Here is a 22,799-nt window from a genome sequence, read left to right as displayed (position 1 = left end):
CTGCTTGCAGCTTAGAAGCCCATGTTATATTTCCTGGTGAGTAGCACTTCACTTTCTTACCTCTTGGTGCCTGGCCTGGAAGGACCTTCACCTTCTCTACACTCATTAGTGCCTGTCTATATTCTTTTGACTGGGACATCCCACCCATTGTGGTCTCTTTCAACCACCACTACTCACCCTTTTAATGATTCCTCAAGGACTCATCCCCTCACCGTCCAACATCAAGTCAATGTATTACTGCCAGCTGTCAGGACTCCCCCTCCGGGAACTGGCCGGGTTGCCCCAAAGAAAGAGTCGAGGAGACTGAGGAAGGTCAAGCTAAACACACTTTATTGGTACTCTAGGTGACTAGGGGAAGAGATCACCAACTCCTGTAGGCACTAGGAGCTAAAGACCAGGAGCTTCTCCCCACAGGCACAAGGCACTACGGACCGGGGAGAGAGACTGAGCAACCTCCGGTTTATAGTGTCTGAGCATCATCCCCTTATATACAGTTTTTCAAGGCTATCCCTGCCCACCAGCTGACTTCATAGGGTCCCATAGTCATGGTGATGATGGTTATGACATTTGGTTTCTGGTTTGTGGTTAGACTGTCCAATCAGGCTATCCCTTTTCAAACTTGCACTTTTTTTTTTATCTTTTATTTAATGAATATAAATTTCCAAAGTACGTCTCATGGGTTACAATGGCTTTCCCCCCCATACCGTCCCTCCCACCCACCACCCTCCCCTTTCCCACTCCCTCTCCCCTTCCAGTCACATCAAGATTCATTTTCGATTATCTTAGTATACAGAAGATCAGCTTAGTATACCTTAAGTAAGGATTTCAACAGTTTGTTCCCACACAGAAACATAAAGTGAAAAATAATAGATGATTTTTTTTAAATGATGATGAAATCAGATCAGACCTATTGTCATGTTTAATCCCAGTGAGAGTCAAGTTGGGAATTGATAGTTTCTTTTCTTTTTTTTTTTTAACAGAAGATCAGTTTAGTGTACATTAAGTAAAGATTTCAACAGTTTGCACCCCCATAGAAACACAAAGTGAAATATACTGTTTGAGTACTCGTTATAGCATTAAGCCTCAGTGTACAGCACATTAAGGACAGAGATCCTACATGAGGAGTAAGTGCACAGTGACTCCTGTTGTTGACTTTACCAATTGACACTCCTGTTTATGGCATCAGTAATCTCCCTATGCACCAGTCATGAGTTTCCAAGGCTATGGAAGCCCCTTGAGTTCTCCGACTCTTATCTTGTCAAACTTGCACTCTTGAGTGGCTACTTTTCTACTGCACAGTTATTTCTATTTATTTATTTATTTATTTAATTGACAGGCAGAGTGGACAGTGAGACAGATGAGAGAAAGATCCTTTTTTCCATTGGTTCACCCCCCAGTGGCTGCTGCGGCTGGTGTGCTGTGGCCAGTGCACCATGCTGATCCATAGCCAGGAGCCAGGTGTTTCTCCTGGTTTCCCTTTGTGGGTGCAGGGCCCAAGCACTTGGGCCATCCTTCACTGCACTCCGAGGCCATAGCAGAGAGCTGGACTGGCAGAGGAGCAACTGGGACAGAATCCAGCACCCCAACTGGGACTAGAACCCAAGGTGCCAGGGACACAGGTGGAGGATTAGCCTATTGAGCCACGGTGCCAGCCCACAGTGACTTTCTTTCAAACTGTGCTACAATTACTTTCTCTAAGAATCGTTCCCTAACAAAGACAAACTCTCAGTATAAGTTCACAAAAAGTTCAAAGCATACTGTAGAAATATCTTTGGGAACAGCCTGGTTCTGGTGCAGAAACTGACAGATAGACCAATGGAACAGAATAGAAACAACAGAAATCAGTCCAAACATCTACAGCCAACTTATATTTGATCAAAGACTAAAACCAATTCCTGGAGCAAGGACAGTCTATTCAACAAGTGGTGCTGGGAAAACTGGATTTCCACATGCAGGAGCATGAAGCAAGACCCCTACCTTACACCTTACACAAAAAAACACTCAACATGGATTAAAATCTAAATCGATGTCCTGACACCATCAAATTACTAGAGAACAATGGAGAAACCCTGAAAGATATTGGCACCAGCAAAAACTTCTTGGAGAAGACCCCAGTGGCACAGGCAGTCAAAGCCAAAATTAACTATTGGGATTGTATCAAATTGAGAAGTTTCTGTACTGCAAAAGAAACAGTCAGGAAAGTGAAGAGGCAACCGACAGAATGGGAAAAAATATTTGCAAACTATGCAACAGATAAAGGGTTGATAACCAGAATCTACAAAGAGAACAAGAAACTCCATGACACCAAAGCAAACAACGCATATAAGAGATGGCCCAAGGACTTCAATAGATATTTTTCAAAAGGAAATACAAATGGCCAATAGACACATGAAAAAATGTTCAGGATCACTAGCAATCAGGGAAATGCAAATCAAAACCACAATGAGGTTTCACCTCACCCCAGTTAGAATGGCTCACATTCAGAAATCTACCAACAACAGATGTGGCGAGGATGTGAGGAAAGAAGGACACTAACCCACTGTTGGTGGGAATGCAAACTGGTCAAGCCACTATGGAAGTCAGTCTGGAGATTCCTCAGAAACCTGAATAGAACCCTACCATTCAACCCAGCCATCCCACTCCTTGGAATTTACCCAAAGGAAATTAAATTGGCAAACAAAAAAGTGGTCTGCACCTTACTGTTGATTGCAGCTCAATTCACAATAGCTAAGACCTGGAACCAACCTAAATGCCCATCAACTGTAGACTGGATAAAGAAATTATGGGACATGTACTCTATAGAATACTATACAGCAGTCAAAAACAATGAAATCCGGTCATTTGCGACAAAATGGAGGAATCTGGAACACACCATGCTGAGTGAATTAAGCCAGTCCCAAAGGGACAAATATCATATGTTCTCCCTGATCTGTGACAACTAACTGAGCACCAAAAAGGAAACCTGTTGAAGTGAAATGGACACTATGGGAAACAGTGACTTGATCAGCCCTTGTCCTGACTGTTGATGAACAACTTAATACTTTATCCCTTTTAGTATTTTTTTGTTCTACTTAATACTATATGTTGAACTCTGTAATTAACACACAATTATTCTTAGGTGTTTAAATTTTAACTGAAAAGTGTTCCCTGTTAAATATAAGAGTGTGAATAAGAGAGGGAGCAGCTGTACAATTTGGGACATGCTCAAGCTGAATACCCAAAATGGTAGAGTTAGAAATGTGCCAGGGGATTCCAATTCAATCCCATTAAGGTGGCATGTACCAATGCCATTTCACTAGTCAAAATGATCAGTTTCAGTTCACAATTGATCATAATGACAGGATTAAGAGTCAAAGAGATCACATAAATAAGACTAGTGTCTGCAAATACGAACTGATAGAATTAAGGAGAGAATAATCCAACATGGGAAACAGGATACACAGCAGACTCATAAAATGGCAGATGTCCTAAATAGCACTCTGGCCTCAGAAATAGCCCTTAAGTCATTTGGATTTGGCTGAAGAGCCCATGAGAGTATTTTAGGCATGGAAAGCCAAGACACTCTGGCAAAAAAAAAGAAGACCTAAATGAAAGATCCCTGTGAGTGAGATCTCAGTGGAAAGAACAGGTCTTCAAAGAAGGCAGTACCTTTCTCTGAAGAGAGGCGAGAACTTCCACTCTGACTATGACCTTGTCTAAATAAGATTGAAGTCAGTGAACTCAAAAGGCTTCCATAGCCTTGGCAACTCATGACTAGAGCCTAGGGGGATTACTGATGCCATAAACAAGAGTGTCAATTTGTTAAGTCAACAACAGGAGTCACTGTGCACTTACTCCCCATGTAGGATCTCTGTCCTTAATGTGTTGTACCCTGAATTAATGCTATAACTAGTACTCAAACAGTATTTTATACTTTGTGCATCTGTGTGAGTACAAACTGTTGAAATCTTTACTTAATATATTCTAAATTGATCTTCTCTGTATAAAGAAATTGAAAATGTATCTTGATGCAAATGGGATGGGAGAGGGAGTGGGAAATGGGAGGGTTGCTGTGGGAGGGAAGTTATGGGGGAGAAAAGCCATTGTAATCCATAAACTGTACTTTGGAAATTTATATTTATTTAAAAAAAGTGAAAAAAAAGAAATACCTTTGGGAAAATGGCAGGGCAAAGTCACTACTTATCAATAGTCACATTGAATGTTAATGGCCTCAATTCTCCAGTTAAAAGTCACAGACTGAATGAATGAATAAAAAAACTAGGATTGAACACATACTAGGCCATAAAGCATGTCTCAGGACAGTCAAGAGAATCGAAATCATACCATGCATCTTCTCAGATCACAATGCAATGAAGCTGGAAATTAGCAACTCAGGAATCCCTAGAGCATATGCAAACACATGGAGACTGAACAACATGCTCCAAAATGAACAGTGGGTATAGAGCAAATCAAGAGAGAAATAAAAAAGTTTCTGGAAGTAAATGAGGATAATAACACAACATACTAAAACTTATGGGATACAGCAAAAACAGTATTAAGAGAAAAGTTTATAGCAATAGGTCTTACATCAAGAAACTGGAAAGGCAACAAAGAATTGAGCTATCAATGCATCTCAAGGATCTAGAAAGACTGAAGCAAACCAGACCCAAAACTAGTAGGAGAAGACAAATAATTAAAATCAGAGAAGAAATCAACAGAATTAAATCCAAAAAAAAAAACACATTACAAAAGATAAGCAAAACGGCGAGCTGGTGTTTTGAAAAAATAAACAAAATCGACATATCATTGGCCCAACTAACCAGAAAAAGAAGAAAATCCAAATCCATAAAATAAGAGATGAAAAAGAGAATGTAACAACAGACACCACAGAAATAAAGAGTCATCAGAAATTACTACAAAGCATTCTATGTCCACAAACTGGGAAATCTATCAGACATGGATAGATTCCTGGACACAGGCAACCTACCAAAATTGAACCATGAAGACACAGAAATATTAAAACACGCAGAACTGAGTCAGAAATTGAATCAGTAATTGAACCTCCCAACAGAAAAAAACCCGGACTGGATGGATGGATTTACTGCTGAATTCTACCAGACATTTAAGAAGTACTAACTCCAGTTCTTCTCAAAATATTCAGAACAATCGAAAGAGAGTGAATTCTCCCGAATTCTTTCTATGAAACCTGCATCACCTTAATTCCTAAACCTGGAAAAGAAGCAAGGAGAAAAAGAATTACAGACCAATTGCTCTGATGAACATAGATGCAAAAATCCTCAATAAAATGCTGGCCAATAGAATGCAACAACACATCAGAAAGATCATCCACCCAGACCAAGTGGGATTTATCCCTGGTATGCAGGGATGGTTCAACATTTGCAAATCAATCAATGTGATACACCACATTAACAGACTGCAGAAGAAAAGCCATATGATTATCTCAACAGATGCAGAGAAAGCATTCATAAAATACAACACCCTTTCATCATGAAAACTCTAAGCAAATTGGGTACAGAAGGAACATCCTCAATACCATCAAGGCAATTTAAGAAAAACCTACAACCAGCATCCTATTGAATGGGGAAAAGTTGGAAGCATTTCCACTGAGATCTGGTACCAGACAGGGATGCCCACTCCCAACACTGCTATTCAATAGAGTACTGGAAGTTTGAGCCAGAGCCATCAGGCAAAAAAAAAAAAAAAAAAAAAAAAGAAATTAAAGGGATACAAATTGGGAAGGAAGAAGTCAAACTGTCCCTCTTTGCAGATGATATGATTCTTTATTTAGGGGATCCAAAGAACTCTACTAAGAGACTATTGGACCTCATAGAAGAGTTTGGCAAAGTAGCAGGATATAAAATCAGTGCACAAAAATCAACAGCCTTTGTATACACAGGCAATGCCATGGCAGAGAAAGAACTGCTAGAATCAATCCCATTCACAATAGCCACAAAAACAATCAAATACCTTGGAATAAACTTAACCAAGGACGTTCAAGATCTCTACGATGAAAATTGCAAAACCTTAAAGAAAGAAATTGAAGATGATGCCAAAAAATGGAAAAATCTTCCAGACTCATGGACTGGAAGAATCAATATCATCAAAATGTCCATTCTCTGAAAAGCAATTTATAGATTCAATGTGATACCAATCAAAATACCAACAACATTCTTCTCAGATCTAGAAAAAATGATGCTGAAATTCATATGGAGACACAGCAGACCTCGAATAGCTAAAGCAATCTTGTACAACCAAAACAAAGTCAGAGGCATCACAATACCTGATATCAAGACTTACTAACTTCAATGCCCTGAGGCAAATGGGACATTAGGGAAGGGCTGACATGGAGAAGGGAGGGAAGGTTTCATTGTTGAGAAACAGACAATTAAATAGGGAAGGGAGGAAAAAGATCATGGTGTAAGAGAACCCTCGGAAAGGATTGGACAAGGCATTGTACACAGACATTGAGGAACCGGGGCAGCGACCTGCGTGCTGTGGGGAATATATCACTTACTTTAACCACCCTGGTTGTCTTCTTGCATCCACTCTTGCATGACCACTAATAAAGCCTTGCTTCTCACTGCACTTCCTTGGAGTGGGCAGGTAAGGACACTTCCCATGTCTCATATACAGTATCATGTGATATTTAAAAATCAGTTCCTTCTGTGACTTCTATGTTTTGGGTTAGTTTGTAGACCAACAAGTAAACGAGACAATGTGATTAACTTAGCTGCCTCCATCACAAGTTTAGCCAACTCAAAAAATAAAACACATTCTTCATTTGAGTTACTTCAGGAACATCAAGGTGTGCCATAGGGGCAGAAATACACAGTTGCTCATTTTAAATTTTTTTTAAAGTTTTATTATTTTTTTGAAAGACAGAGTTACAGAGAGGGAGAGAGGTCTTCCATCCACTGGTTCATTCCCTACATGGCTACAATATCCAGAGCCAGGAGATTCTTCCAGGTCTTCATGTGAGTACAGGGGCCCAAGGACTTAAGCCATCTTCCACTGCTTTCCTTGGCCATATCAGAAAGCTGGGGTGGAGGTGGAGCAGCCAGGACTCGAACTGGAGGCCATATGGAATGGCAAAACTCCAGGCAGATTTACCTGCTACACTATAGTGCTGGCCCCTAGTATCCTGTTCTATACTAAATTTTTTAGTGGAGAAGATTTTTGCTGCTGTGATACACACATAGGAAAAGGTAACTGCAAGGCAATACATAAGTACGATTGTCTCTAAATAACAATTCACTTTGCACATCTGAAACAAAACATTTTACAATTTAAATGAATAGGTGAAAGTATTGTTAAAGTGATAACTGCGTCAGATAGAGAAGTCTTAGTGTAAAAAAGTGTTCAATAGATACAATAATAATGGCAGCCACGCAAAATTCAGGACAATCACTGCAAGTCACACAGTTCCCTGAGGTTATGAAAGAAAGGAGATGTCATGTCCCTAGAAAAAGGTAAAGTGCTCTGCTCTCTCTCATTCCTGTGTACTAGAGTGGTGTGTTACATTCAGCCCTTGCTTTCACTTTATGAAACCTGTGAGTTGATGCACAGTCTGCATTAACTACACCTTGCTTTCTCCTTTATTCCTTGTAAAACGTTCCTGTTCGGCCGCACCAGAAGGATGTAGCACTTGGGGGCAAAGATGCAGCCCAGGAGTCCCGCACTGGAGGCCAAGATGGAGAAGACCTCCACAGCCACCATGACCTTCCCCTTGGTGCTATGATACACAGGAATGAAGGTCACCCACACACTGCAGAACACCAGCATGCTGAACGTCAAGTATTTGGCTTCATTGAACGTATCAGGCAGTCTCCTGGCCAAGAAAGCCACTGAGAAGCTACCCAGGGCCAGGGACCCCAGGTATCCCAGCACAAGGTAGAAGAGAGTGGCAGAGCCCTTGTTGCACAGGACCAGGAGCCGCTGAGGCTCAGCATGTGTGTCTGTGTCAATGAAAGGAGGACACGTTCCCAGCCAGATTCCACAGAGCATCACTTGGAGGAGGGAGCAGATGGGAATGACAGAGTTGGGTGCGCCTGACACCAACCACTGCCTCATCCTCTTCCCTGGTGCTGTGGCCTTGAAAGCCAGGACCACGGTGATGGTTTTAGCCAAGATGGTGGACACAGCCACTGTGAACACGATGGCAAACATGGTCTGCTGGAGGATGCAGGTGGCTGTGTTGGGGCGGCCAAGGAAAAGCAGGGAGCAGAGGAAGCACAGACACAGGGAGGCGAGCAGGGTGTAGCTGAGGTTGCGGTTATTGGCCTTGACTAGGGGAGTGTTTCTGTGCTTCACAAACACCCCAAGTACCAGAGCAGTGAGCACAGAGAGGCAAAGAGCCACCCCGGCCAGTGCTGCTCCTAACGGGTCTTCATAGGCCAGGAACACCACGACCTTGGGCAGGCACCGATCTCGTGCAGGATTTGGGTACTGGTCGTCTAGACAGCGCACACACTGCTCCACATCTGGTGAGACAGGCAGGGCATTATTTGGCTGGCAGTGGTTCTCAGCATTCACTCATCCCAGTCACGGAAAATATTTCTCTCTAGCTGTGTTGCCTTATTAGTCATCAACCAAGTTTAAAACATGGAGTATATTTCCAAGGCAATTTCTGTCCCCTTCTACTTTTCTTCCTCTTCTCTCTTTTTCTCTCACTCTCTCTCATTCTCTCACTCTCTCATTGAGCACATGCATGTACTCTCTCTCTCCTTGGCTTGGGAATAGCAATAAAATTCATATTTCCCCTTTGTGATTAGCTTTTATGTTCAAAGTGTAGTTTTCTGTATCACAATGAAACCATCAATCTATACCTATTTTAGCTCAATACATCATTCTCCCATATTTTTTATTCATTCATGCAGAAAAGCAAGCAACAAGCTAGAGAGGGCCTAGGTTCTGGGTGATATTACATGATCAAGACATAGAATGTGGACTTGAAGACCTTTGGAATTGCATATTTTACCCACTGCGATATCCCATTTTTCAGAAAAGGAAAATGCACCACAGAGTGTAATCCACTCATCCTATGTCCTGGAAGAACTAAGATTCCCATGAAAGGAAATGTGAGTGAAACCCTAGGATATTTCTGGCCTCCAACAACATTGTTATAGTCAATAAAATCCATAAATTTTCTCCTAAAATGTTCTAAGGTCAGCAAACTATAGAAATTACAGAGATATTCCAGGAAGTTCCAGTTTTTAGTATGTAACAATAAGAGTAGTGATATATGTGAAGAGATTTAGGGTAACTATAAAACATTTCAGAATATGAATACAGAGGTCATAGGAGTGTCAAAAGGCAAAGAAAGAAACACTGTCTCAGCTTTAACATATATTTTCACACATGACAGTCAATGTCCCCTCTGTGAGTGTGGTCTGGAATCCAGTCCTCTCGTTATCCTTCCATTTAATCTTCTGAACACTTTGTCAAGTCGCAGTGTCTGTTAGAATGTCACAGTGGACACCTTACAGATGACAGGAACTGATAACATTTAATGTTGAGTCTTCTTGTCACTAAATAGAGTTTCATTTTAGCAGTTCACCCCTGTTCCACTCGCTTGCATTTAGTCAGTTCTTTTATAGGCATTAGCAAATTTTGATAATCTTCATTTCATGCTTGAAGTTACTATAGGAATGTTTCTTGCTGTCAGTGGAATCATTGCTTTCTGCTATAATTGATATCAAGTGTATTTTTGCATAAATTGAGACTCTTCGTTACTATAATGATAGCTACCTGGTAACCTTACTGAAGTCTAATATCAATTTTAATGGTACTTAATGATAAGACAGAGAGAGAAAGAGATGGCAAGAGACACAGAAATGGGAAGGGAGAGGGAGAAAGATTGTTCCATTTACTGGTTCATTCTCCATAGACCCACAGTTGCCAAGGCCAGGCCAGGCCAAAGTCAGGAAGGTGGAAGGGATCGAAGTACTCAACTAACTATCCACTTATTTCCAGGGTGTGCATGATAGGAAGCGGGAAGGGGGGGTAGCATGTGCCAGAGCTAGTCAAGCTGCTGCCCACAATGCTGGCATGCTCTATGAGTGCCTGTACCAGTGCCAGCTGCTCCACTTCCAATCCAGCTACCAGCTAATGTGCCTGGAATATCAGAAGAGGGACTCAAGTATTGGGCCCCTGGCACCTGCATGGGAGACCTGGATGGAGTTCCAGCCTCCTGGCTTCAGCATGACCCAGTCCTGGCCCTTATGGAGTGAATTAATGAATGGAAGACTTCTTTCTATGTCTCTCCCTCTCCCTCTCTCTCTGCAACTCTGCTTTTCCAGTAGATAAAGAAATTTGAAACACGCACTGCAGCACAGAGCTGGCATGGAAGTGGAGGAGCTGAGACTGGAAACAAGCATTTTGGTAGAAATGCACACATGTCAACGTGATTAGCAGCTATGCCAGACTCCCACTGGAGGTCTCTCTCTTCTAGGGTACTTCTTTCATTTAGACTATTTTCCCGTGGCCAATCCCTATGTCCTGATTTCTAGCTGTGGACACTGGGAGAGTAAGCAGTCTCTCCCACTCTCTGTTCCCTTTCAGGAAAGCTTGCATGTATTCTGTGGGAAGTGCTAGCTCCTGTTGTAGGGGAATAAAAGAGTGCCAGGGTAGGCTGCTTAAAAAATAAATTAATAAAAACAGGGACCGTTGTACCTGAGTGCCTACAGTCATGACTACACAGAGGCAAACAATGGGGTGAAACAGGCCAGTGTTTGGATTCACTTGCATCCCTCATGACCAATATGAGTGAGCAGGCAAATAACAGTCAGGCTGAGATTGGTTCTCAGAAGCCTTCAAGTCCTCAACACATGATTACACTAAGCTCTTTCTCTCAAGACCCCAACAAATTTCAAATTTGCATCTCATGCTGTGCTTTCATGGTAGTCATAAGCCCAATTAAATTTAACTTAAATTAATGACAACTACAGAGAATCTTAAATTCTGTACCTGTCTCATTAGAAATCTCATTCTCTGGACAAGGGGTACAGTCAAAGCAACAGGCAGCCTGTCCCTCCTGGTGGGTTTTCCTGAATCCTGGACCACAGCTCTCACTGCACACAGAACGGGGAATCTAAAACAAATCAGAGAGTCTTGAGAAGTGTCATCATGGTTATCTGATTCTGTTCCCACTGTGCATTGTCAGAATTTCCAGGTGGACAAGAAATCGGCACACTCCATTCGTGGCCTGGGCACTCTGTTTCAGCAGGTGACACTCAGTTATCCACAGGGAAACATTTTCTTGGACATTCAGTGGAAATCACCAGAGTAAGCAAAATGGCAGTGCAGAAGGGAAGTTGGCATGCACTTGTGTGCTGCTCTGCCATGCTCTCAGGACCTGCAGAATTCCCAGCATGGAGCTCTGTACTGAAGATCTCTCTGTAAGCACAAACTGGCATACTTTTGGAAAAGACTTATTTATTTATTGGAAAGGCACAGTTACAGGGAGAGAATGAGAGAGAGACACAGACAGACAGACAGACAGACATGTTCCATACTCTGGTTCACTCCCCAGACATTTGCAATGGCCAGAGCTGAACCGATCCAAAGTCAGGAGCCAGAGCTTCTTCCGGGTCCCCTACAAGGATCAGAAGCCCAAGCACTTAGGCCATCTTCTGCTGCGTGCCCAGGTGCATTATCAGGGAGCTGGATTGGAAAAGGAGCAGCAGGGACTTGAACTGACTCTCACGTGGAATGCCAGTGCTGCAAGTAGTACCTGTACCCCCTATGCCACAGTGCCAGCCACAAACCTGGTATTTCAACTGTGCAACTGACCTCTTTAAACTCCACATTCCACTCTATCATCTCCTCAGATATGGAAAGACGGTGACCATGTGGAGCCCGTGGTGAAAACTTTCCAACCTTCACTTGGAGGTGAAGGCCTTGAGGGAAATTCCAGTAGTTGAGAATGTCATAGTCTTTCCTAGAAACTCGTTCCTGATCCAGATTCACTTCATCACCAACACTGTTGTCAAATTTGATGTTCTTCAGAAAGGAGTTAAGCTTAAAAACAAAAAAAAGCACCCTTACATAACAGTGTACTCAATTTAGATAGAGGAATCTCTGATTAGAGTCAAACTATTCAAGCTCATCAGAATTAATGCTTCAAATTGTTTCTGTTCAAAAAATTTTAAATTTATAATTATTCAAATGGGATAATACATTGATAGCACATGATTCAGGAGACTATGTATAAAGTACAATATATATTGTCTATTACAATACACGGTGTTATAGTGGAAATAGCCCAGAATTAAAATGATCCCTAACCTTTCCTATATTGCCGTCCTTAACTCCTAGAACCTCAGAATTGTGATTGTGTATGCCAACTGGCTTTTTGTGGAGAAAAAGAAGTTAAAATAATGTCATGGGGGGTGGAGCTCCTGAATGCAGTGTGGCTGGCATCCTCAGAAGTAGAGGAAGTCTGGACACAGTGCACACACAGGGAAGACCTTACAAAGACACAAAGGTAGTATAGCCATCTGGCAGTAGAGGAGGCAGACCTCAAAGAATTTAACCCTCCGGGCAACTTGGTCCAAGACTTCAGCTACCAGGACTGTGAGAAAAGGAATTTCTCTTCTTTAAACTGTTTAGTATACACTACTCATTAATATGATCACTGTACATGGTATTCAGAAACATGTCTATAATAAAGTCAAATACATCATCACCCACTTACTTAGAGCTTGGGTTGCCTTCTGTATAAACTGAGGTAATAACATTTACTGCCTAAAACACTTGCAGAATTCCTTATGGTCAGGCCTTGTTGATGCCTGGCGAATGTTGTCATCAACAGACTAGCTTCCCACCTTCTGTATGCCATCCTGTGTAAAATTCCTCAGTCCTGGAAGAGATCCAGATGTGGCACACTGAAAATGCCAGGGAACATCGGCCACATGTGTTACAGATTTTGTGACAACAGAGCTTTCTGTCATCCCATCATACCCTATAAGCAATTCATGATGTGGCTAAGTATGAGCAGAGTCTCTGTACTGTGATAGGTCCACAAGGACCAAGGAAAAGCTGCCTGGAGAAGATACAGTACCTGCCAGGGGTACACCGTCAACCCATCTCCATTCCACACTGGCTGCACCTCTACCCGCTGAAGAAGCATTTCATGAAGGGTGTGGGCCACGGCATACACAGCATTGTAGATGTGGTAACTCCCTTCAGACATGCTCATGTCAAAGACGTGCACTGGCAGATCCTCCAGAGAGGCATTTGCGGGACAGGCCTTGAACATATCAGAGTCGGACTTTGAAATTGAGCAGGGGAAATAGAGAAACCAAAATTTAGTGAGATAAAAGTTTTCTGGGTACTTGGAAGGATTCACTGTCTTGAGAAAATACTTGAAACCGGGGATTTCATTGTGGGAGTGTGAAAAACTCAAAGTCCCATGGAATGTGTCCATCATGATCTCATTCTCACTAGTGATGAAATCCCATTGCGATGTCGTGATCCACACTTTCCAAGTCACAAGGAGCCCGTGTCTTGAGAAACTCAGACCCATAAATGAGTTCGTGTCACCATAAATGACCACCACGTTTGCAGTTGATTCTAGGATTCTAAAGTGGTTGTGCCAATCAGATGGTGCATACGTCCTGTCTGTGACAGACAGCATTTCCACAAAGGCCACACAGATCTCATTCTTGTTCATTTCCTCTCTTATATCCCACAGGAATTGAATGCCCCTGGTGTCCTCAGAGATGACCAACCCCACCCACGTCCAGTGGAAATGCAGCATCAAGGACACCATGCCCATGGCCAGAAATGATTCCCTGGGAGCCATCTGGTAGGTAAACTGATGATTTTCTCCCAGAATTTGATCAAAAGGACCATAGGTGAGCTAGAGTGAAAATGAAGATGTTGAGAACAAATGAGTTCTGTGGAAGCAAGACCTCGGAATGTATTGCAGGGAAGCACCACACTCCATACACACACTTGGCTCTGAGAAGATTTCACTCAGTTATTGAAAAATGTTGATTGGAGGAAGTGTTGGAAGTTAATAAATGGGATGTCACTCTCCCTGCATAGGCTCTCTGGAAGACTGACAGAGCTTTGCAGCTCAGCACTTCAAGGTATGACAGTGCATAGACAATTATCAATGCTGCATTTACTCAGCTCCTCCTCCCACCAGATAAGTTGTGGTGGAGCAGCTCTATGTGTACCTGTTCAATTCCTGGCTGCTCCACATCTGAACCAGCTCCCTGCTAATGTGCCTGGGAAAGCAGGGAAGAAGGCCCAAATCCTTGGATCATGTGACCCATGTGGAAGACACAGAGGAAGCTCTTCTGTCTCTCTCTCTCTCTCTCTCTCTCTCTCTCCCTCCCTCCCTCCCTCCTTCTGTGTACCTCTGCCTTACAAATAAATCCATAAAAATAGGAAAAGTCCAATGAAGACAAGCACACACACACACACACACACAAAGTTTATATTCTGGCTCTATAAAAATACATGAAACTACTCAATTTTATACTCTTGAAGCCACCTACGAAGGCATCTGAAGAGGAAAGATATTTTTCTTCCCTTACCTGAGGGAATTTATAGAGTTCCAACAGCGTCCCTATCTGTGCTGAAGTCGCCCCTGTGTTTCCTGTAATGACTGCCACAGACTTGCTCTTCCTCACACGGGTGTAATTAGGAATGGCCTTGCCCACGGCAGACAACCAGGTCAGGGTGCTCTCCAGGGTCTTCCATTCACTATGAATGGTGTTGTAGAGACCAAATCCCAGGGACACGTTGGGTAACAGGTGTGGGCTCCTGTTGACCTCTTCAATGGCAAATATAAAGGCCAGAAGGTACTGGTAACTTTTAGGTTGTAACCTGCAAGAAAGCATACCCGGACCTCACAAACAAGTTCACACCTTGTTCTTTGGAAACATCTGCTGCACACTCAAGTCATTCATTCCAAGAAAATCAATGCAGTGTTGGGGGCATTGTGGAAAATAATTAAAACTCACAAAAGGAGAAATGTCTTTACCAGATGCACTATGAATATTATGAATCAGAGAATATTTGATGTCCTCTGACCCTCACATGAAAGGTAAATGTGTCAGTGGAATTACTTTAAAAAGTGCATTGAAACTGACCCATAAAACAGCCTTAAAATACTTTTCCTTATGAAAACTCTAAGCAAATCCGGGCTAGAAGGAGCATTCCTCAAACTAGTTAATGCAATTTACAACAAACCCAAGGCCAGCATCCTGTCAAAGGGGGAAAAACTGGAAGTATTCCCACTGAGATCTGGAACCAGACATGGATGCCCACTCTCTCCATTGTGTTCAATATAGTCCTGGAAGTTGCACCAAAAGCCATCAGGCAAGAAACAACATCAAAGTGATCCAGATCAGTAAGGATGAAGTCAAACAATCCTGTTTTGCACATGATACGATGATACATACAGGGAAACCAAAAGACTCCACTAGGAGATTACTGGAACTCATAAAAGAGTGGAGTTTAATAGCAGGATCTAAAAACATACAAAAAAAAAAAAAAAACAACAGCCTTTTACACACAGACAATGCCATAGCTAAGAAAGAATTTCTAACATCCATGCCATTAATGATATCTACAGAAAAATTAAATACCTTGGGATAAATTTAACCAAGGAACTCAAAGGTATCTAATGAGAATTACTAAACTTTAAAGAACAAATAGAAGGAGACATAAAATATGGGAAAACTTCCAATTTCATAGATCGGAAGAATAAATATCATCAAAATGTCCATTCTTCAAAAATAGTTTTCAGATTCAATGCTATACCAATCAAGATACCAACAACAATCTTCTCAGATCTAGAAAAAATGATGCTCAAATTCATTTAGAAACGTAAGATGCTAAAGCATCTTATACAACAAAAACAAAGCCAGAGGCAAACAATACCATATTTTAAGACATACTACAAGGCAGTTATAATCAAAACAGCCTGGTACTGGTACAAAAACAGAAGGATAAACCAATGGAAAAGAATAGAAATGCCAGAAATCAATCCAAACATCTACAGCCAACTTATATTTATATATTGTATCAAGTATCTAAAACCAATACTTGGAGCAAGGACACTATCTTCAACAAATAGTGCTAGGAAAACTGGATTTCCACTGCAGAAATATGAAGCAAGACCCTTAACTTACATCTTAAGAAAAAGCCATAAAATGGTTAAAAGATTAAATCTAGGTCCCTACACCATCAAATTACTAGAGAGCATTGAGGAAACCCTTCAAGACATTGGCCTAGGCACAGAGTTCCTGGAAATGACCCAAGAGGCACAGGCAATAAAATCCAAAATTAACAAGTAGGATTATATCAAGTTGAGAAGCTTCTGTAGAGCAAAGGAAACAGTCAGGAAAGTAAAGAGACAACCAACAGAATGGGAGAAATCATTTGCAAACCATGCAACTGATACTGGATTAATAACCAGAATATATAAAGTGATCAAAAACTCAACAATAGCAAAGCAAAGAACCCAGTCATGAAGTGGGCAAAGGACATACATAGACATTTCTCAAAAATAGCAAATCCAAAAAGGCTACAGACACATGAAAATGCACAGGATCCCTAGCCCTCAGGGAGATGCAAATAAAAGCCAATATGAGGTTTCGCCTCACCCCAGTAAGAACAGCTTTCATACAGAAATCAGCAAACAACAAATGCTGGTGAGGATGTTGGGGAAAGGTACCCTAATGCACTGTTGTTGGGAATGCAAACTAGTAAAGCCAGTATGGAGACAGTTTGGAGATATCTCAGAAATCTGAATATAGCCCTACCATACCACCCAGCCACCTCACTCCTCAAAATTTACCCAAAGGAAATAAAATTGGCAAATAATAAAGTCCTCTGCACCTCTATGTTTGTTGCAGCTCAAACCACGCTAGCCAGGAAATTAAGTCAACCTAAATGCCATTATGTATCAGGATACATTCAAAGGCCAGGGCTACAGCACTGACACATAATTAAATACAAAAGAAATTCAAATCACCAGCACTAGGAGAGAAGCTGCAGGCAGCAAATAAGGAACAGCTAGGGTGGAAAGAATGGGCCATCTCTGAAGGGAGGAGAGAACTTCCACTTTGACTCTGGCCTTGTATAATCAGATCAGAGTTGACAAATTCAAAAGGCTTCCATAGCCTTGCCAGCTCACGACAAGAGCCTCGGGTGATTACTGATGTCATAAAGAAGAGTGTCAATTGTTAAATGGAAAACAGGAGTCACTGTGCACCTGTTCCCCACGTAGGATCTCTGCCCTTGATGTGTTGTAATATGTGAATTAACGGTATAACTAGTACTCAAGCAGTACTTTATACTTTGTGTGTCTGTGTGGGTGCAATGTTGAAATCTTTACTTAGTATATACTAAATTGATCTTCTGTACATAAAGATATTTGAAACTGAATCTTTATGAAGAATGGGATGGGAGAGGGAGTGGAAGATGGGATGGTTGCATGTGGGAGGGTGATTATGGGGGAAAAAGCAGCTATAATCCAAAAGTTGTACTTTGGATTTATATTTATTAAATAAAAGTTAAAAAAAAACAAAAACAGCTAGGAGAGCAGTGCTGTGTTCCTAGCGTGACTTGCAGACACTGCAGGTACATAGACCACAGCAGGAAGTGTGTAAATGGATTCCAGAGCTTCACAGCTCAAAGGAGCTTAGAAGGCATCTGTTCCTGCTAGGGGCAAGACTTGGGATGTCTTGGTCTCTGTGCTAGCTGAGACCATTGACCACCTGTGGGAAGGGAACTCTGACAATTGCGTGATACCCAGTGGAAGGGAACTTTTGCTCCAGGCTCTTCTGCTATCCTATCAGCCAAAGTCTGGCATTGAAGTACTTGACTCGACACCATTTCAGGGATAACCACCAAAGTGAGACTACCATTCAAATGCCAGGGTCTGAGTCACTCTTTGTTTATACCCAGCCATGGGGGAAAGAAAGAACTGTGGGCATGGACTCCAGGCTAAGCGGTGAGGGTTGCAGGAATAGAAGGTAGACAGAATCTAAGCAAGAGGAGTTACTCTCTCTTCAGCTTTGAGGAACCCTGGCTACTGGCAGCACCCACAATATTTAAATTCCAGGAATGTTGTCCTTAAGGGCAGGAAAGGTGCATGCAGGTTCACGGCATTGTCTGACCTACCACACTGTGTCTTTTGACCAAATCATCTGGAGATAAGTAGAGCTGGGTTTCCTAAAATAATCAAAGATGGACAAGAGACTTACCTGTCGAAATACAGTTTTGTCAATGCCTTTGGTTTGATAGGGAACTCATAGAGATCTGGGAAATGATGAAAAACATAAAGTGGGAAAAACCCTCCAACAATCAGATCCCCGTCCTTGAGTAGGCTGGGCTTCATGCAGGTAACGCAGGAGAGCATCTCTGAGCTGCCAAGAGAGAGTGGGAAATGCAGGAGCAGAAGAAGGAAAGTACCAGCCAGCATTGCCAAATTGTCTTTAGAGACCGCAGCCAGAGACCCAGGCATATGGAGCAAGCAAGTGCAGATGCAGCTCACATTAACTACCCTGGGCTGGGATGAAGCAGCAGGTGCCCAACACACAGTTGTGGAAAAAGAGGACAATGTGTTTAAGACAACTGTCCAGGTCCAGGCAGTCCTGAGTACAGGATGCAGGAGTGTTTAAGACGTGACTATTTCTTAGCACCTTAACGGCACTTGATATTAGGAAGTCATCTCACAGCAATCCCCCAGATAGGAGACCTGGGGACAATATTTGCCCTGAGGTCATGCACCTATGTCTCAGTTTCAGTGAAAAACAAGTGAAAAAACATGTTTGGGGTTTGCCACATCAAGCCCTCATGTGTCAATGTCCTAGACCCTTGGGCATCAAGCCTCCAGGACTGTGGTTCCCCAGAGCCAGAGGCTGTTTGACCATGTTGTGCCCTTAACAGGTCGAAGCCATGTTTTGGCTTTGAAGGGTCTTGAGTGAAGTGAGAAGTCCGGAGGGCTCCTGGGTTAGCAGAGAACTTCCCAGCATCCCACTCTCTGAGTCAAGGTAGAGGGCATGTCTGAGCCAATGTGACCTCACACCCAAAGTGTCTCAGTTCACTGGTCACTAAAAGAAAATACAAGGAGATACAACGAGACAGAAAGCTCAGAAAGTCAGAAAGTTATTGCCACCTGTTCCAGAGCCTGGGTCGTACTGGCAACCATAGTCCGCATGCGGGTTCAAGCCTGGATTCACTGATGGTGCCTTCTCACTGTGCCCTCACACTGGGTCGGGGTCACAAGCTCCCAGGGGCCTGGTTTTTCAGGGCAGGTATTCTGTTCTTCAAGACCCTGCACTGATGTCCTACTCACATCTCCAGGAGGTCCCTGGACATCCACCAGTATGTGCAGGTTAGGATTTTTACATATGGGTTTGAGGGGAACAATCATTCAGACAATAGCACAGGATGCATTGCAGCCCCACAACAATCCTCACTGTTCATGTTCCTGGAGCTGCCCTGTTGATGTAAGGAAATGGGCTTCCAATAGGCCATGGCCAGTGAGGAAAGCAGCTTAACTTTCTCTTCATTTATTTTAATGTTCTGTCCCTTGACATTGTTTTTAAAGAAGGTGATGGGGGTACACACACCGTTTGTCAGCTGGGTGATCCTTATGTTGAGTTTGCTGTTCTAGTGTTCAGGGCTGGAATCTTTCTCCGAGTGTCACAGTATGAGCACATGTTCATCTAACACTCATTGGTGTTCACTTTGATCCCTGTGACAAGGGGCTGCCCATTACCTATCTATTGGTTCACGTCTCTATTATTTCGTAACTTTCCCCTGGCAATATATAGTCATTTTGTGAGGAGACACTTCAAGAGATGTAAACATCCTACTACTTCATCAAAGATTCTAAGACCAGAATTTTTAAAAAGATTTTATTTATTTTATATGACAGGTAGAGATACAGACAGTAGAGAGATCGAGAGAAGGAGAGAGAGAGAGAAAGAGAGAGAGAGAGAGAGAGAGAGAGAGAGAGATGTGTTTCCTCTGGTGGTTCACACCTCAAAGGGCTGCAATGGCTAGAGCTTTGCCAGTTACAAGCCATGAGCCAGGTGCTTCTTCCCGGTCTCCCACATCCACTCCAAATCATTGCTATGGCCATACCTGAGCTGATCTGAATACAGGAGCTTCCCCGTGTGTCCCACATGGGTTCAGGGGCCCAAGCACTTGGGCCATCGTCTGCGACCTTCCCTGGCCATAGCAGAGAGCTGGAAGGAAGTGGAGCAACTGGGACTGAAACAAGCACCCATATGTGATGCCAGAGTCGCAGGTGGAATATTAACCTACTGTACCATAGTGACAGCCTCTGGATTTTGACTAAATGATGCAGAGTGAAATTGGGTGTGCAGAGATGAGACCCCAGTGTCTGTTGCATAAAGAGGTCTGCAGTTGCCAGAGACAGAGCCAGAAAACCTGACTGGCCCTTTGGCACATTCAGTTCCCTTTCCCCAACCATCATTCTGCCCCCAAGATGATGTTAATGTCATAATGACTGTGACTGACTCACACCCCTCGCAACTTTCCATCCACCACAGAAGAGAATCCAAGCGCCTGAACGTAGCCCAGTAGGAAATATCAGTTTGTTCCATCTTCCCAGGAGCATCTCCCATCTCTTCCCTTTGCACTTTGCAAAATTGCAGTGAGACCATGCTCTTGTGATTCTGTTCTTTGGGGAGAGGTGTTTGATGCACCGAGAAAGACCATTCCTCTACTCATTTTCCTGGTCAGCCTAGCACAGATATGTACCTGCAGTGCAATTTTCTCTGCTATCCCTATACTTGGTAAATCAAATTAGTGGATTTTGACCCTGCTGAGTAAGAAAATATGTGATTTCTCATTAGATGTTTCATCCCTACTGGACCCTTGATTACCCTGGCATTTGATCAATATTACTCTGGGGTTTCTGGTCGGTTGTTTTAGATGAGATGAGTGATGAAGTTGGTGGTCTTTGAGCAAAGAACGTTTCCCTTGCTACTCTGGCTGGGTCTCCTGTAGTCAGTGGAAGGTCTGAGTTGAAAACCAAGAAGGAGACTGTGCAGCAGGCAGCTCAGCATTCTCATGGACGACTTCAGCCCTTCCTGGCTCATCAGCAGGACACTAGACAAGGCCTGCAGCCTTGGCCTTCCTGAGTTCTGAGCCTCCTGGTGTACCCTGCAGATTTTGGACACATCAGGCCTCATAATGGCATGGTTCAATTTCCTGTACTCAACCACATTTATCTGTGTTGTCTCAAATAGAATAGTGGTTCCTGTGGATCCTGAGGTCAGGAGAAAAGGAGTGTGGAAAATAGGTCAGAGGTTTCAAATGTGTAGTGAGTGAAATTTTTTACTTCTTTTTTTTTAACTTTTATTTGATGAATATAAATTTCCAAAGTACAGCTTATGGATTACAATGGCTTGCTCCCGCCATAACTCCCCTCCCACCCGCAACCCTCCCCTTTCCTTCTCCCTCCCCCCTTCCATTCACATCAAGATTCATTTTCAATTCTCTTTATATACAGAAGATCAGTTTAGCATATATTAAGTAAAGATTTCAACAGTTTGCACCCACATAGAAACACAAAGTGAAATATACTGTTTGAGTACTAGCTATAGCATTAAATCACAATGTATAGCATATTAAGTACAGAGATCCTACATAAGGAGTAAGTGCACAGTGACTCCTGTTGTTGACTTAACAATTTGACACTCTTGTTTATGGCATCAGTAATCACCCTAGGCTCTTCTCATGAGCTGCCAAGGCTATGGAAGCCTTTTGAGTTCACCAACTCTGATCATATTTAGACAAGGTCATAGTCAAAGTGGAAGTTCTCTCCTCCCTTCAGAGAAAGGTACCTCCTTCTTTGATGACCTGTTCTTTTCACTGGGATCTCACTCGTGGAGATCTTTCATTTAGGTTTTTTTTTCTTGCCAGAGTGTCTTGGCTTTCCATGCCTGAAATACTCTCATGGACTTTTCAGCCAGATCCGCGTGCCTTAAGGGCTGATTCTGAGGCCAGAGTGCTGTTTAGGACATCTGCCATTCTATGGGTCTGCTGTGTATCTCACTTCCCATGTTGGATCGTTCTCTCCCTTTTTTATTCTATCAGGTAGTATTTGCAGACACTGGTCTTGTTTATGTGCTCTCTTTGGCTCTTAGTCCTATAATTATGATTAATTGTGAACAGATATTGATTACTGGGAATAGTGCGATGGCATTGGTACATGCCACCTTGATGGGATTGAATTGGAATTCCCTGGTATGTTTCTAACTCTACTGTAGGAGGTAAGTCAGCATGAGCATGTCCCGAATTGCACATCTCTTCCCTCTCTTATTCCCACTCTTATATTTAACAGTGATCACTTTTCAATTAAGTTTCAACACTTGAGAATAACTGTGTATTGATTACAGTATTCAACCAAAAGTATTAAGTAGAACAAATAAACAAAAAAATACTAAGAGGGATAACGTATTAAGTTGTTCATCAACAGTCAGGGCAAGGGCTGATCAAGTCACCGTTTCTCATAATGTTCATTTCACTTTAACAGGTTGCCTTTTTGGTGCTCAGTTAGTTGTCACTGATCAGGGAGAACATATGGTATTTGTCTCTTTGGGACTGGCTAATTTCACTCAGCATAATGCTTTCCAAATTCCTAACAGGGATCACTTTCCAGTTAAAATTTAAACACCTAAGAATAATTGTGTGATAATTAGAGTTGAACCAATAGTACAAGAACAAAAAAATACTAAAATGGGTAAAGTATTACATTGTACATCAACAGTCAGGACAAGAGCTGATCACGTCACTGT

The 22,799-nt window shown here is 42.5% G+C and overlaps 1 protein-coding gene across 1 annotated transcript; it reads right to left on the bottom strand.

Moving 5' to 3' along the window:
* Positions 1 to 7,521: 7,521 nt before the first annotated feature.
* Positions 7,522 to 18,585, bottom strand: LOC100343768 (vomeronasal type-2 receptor 116). Its single transcript, XM_002722576.5, has 6 exons — positions 18,228 to 18,585; positions 14,547 to 14,838; positions 13,061 to 13,861; positions 11,791 to 12,018; positions 10,966 to 11,089; positions 7,522 to 8,480 (listed from the first exon to the last, which is right to left on the bottom strand). Exons 1-6 carry the CDS (start codon positions 18,485 to 18,487, stop codon positions 7,573 to 7,575), a joined length of 2,613 nt encoding a protein of 870 aa, XP_002722622.3. The 5' UTR covers positions 18,488 to 18,585; the 3' UTR covers positions 7,522 to 7,572.
* Positions 18,586 to 22,799: the final 4,214 nt, after the last annotated feature.

The sequence above is a fragment of the Oryctolagus cuniculus genome, chromosome 18, assembly GCF_964237555.1.
Source record: "Oryctolagus cuniculus chromosome 18, mOryCun1.1, whole genome shotgun sequence".
NCBI classification, from domain to species: domain Eukaryota; kingdom Metazoa; phylum Chordata; class Mammalia; order Lagomorpha; family Leporidae; genus Oryctolagus; species Oryctolagus cuniculus.
Note: the sequence above shows the minus strand (reverse complement) of the source record. Positions and strands in the feature narration are given on the sequence as shown.

Excerpts from the sequence above, each read along its gene's own strand:
- LOC100343768 (XM_002722576.5), bottom strand. The coding sequence starts at position 18,487 with ATGCCTGGGTCTCTGGCTGCGGTCTCTAAAGACAATTTGGCAATGCTG. Across the intron at positions 13,862-14,546 it reads AACTCTATAAATTCCCTCAG|CTCACCTATGGTCCTTTTGA; the intron begins GTAAGGGAAGAA and ends TTTTCACTCTAG. Across the intron at positions 11,090-11,790 it reads GGAATGTGGAGTTTAAAGAG|ATTCCCCGTTCTGTGTGCAG; the intron begins GTCAGTTGCACA and ends GATTTGTTTTAG.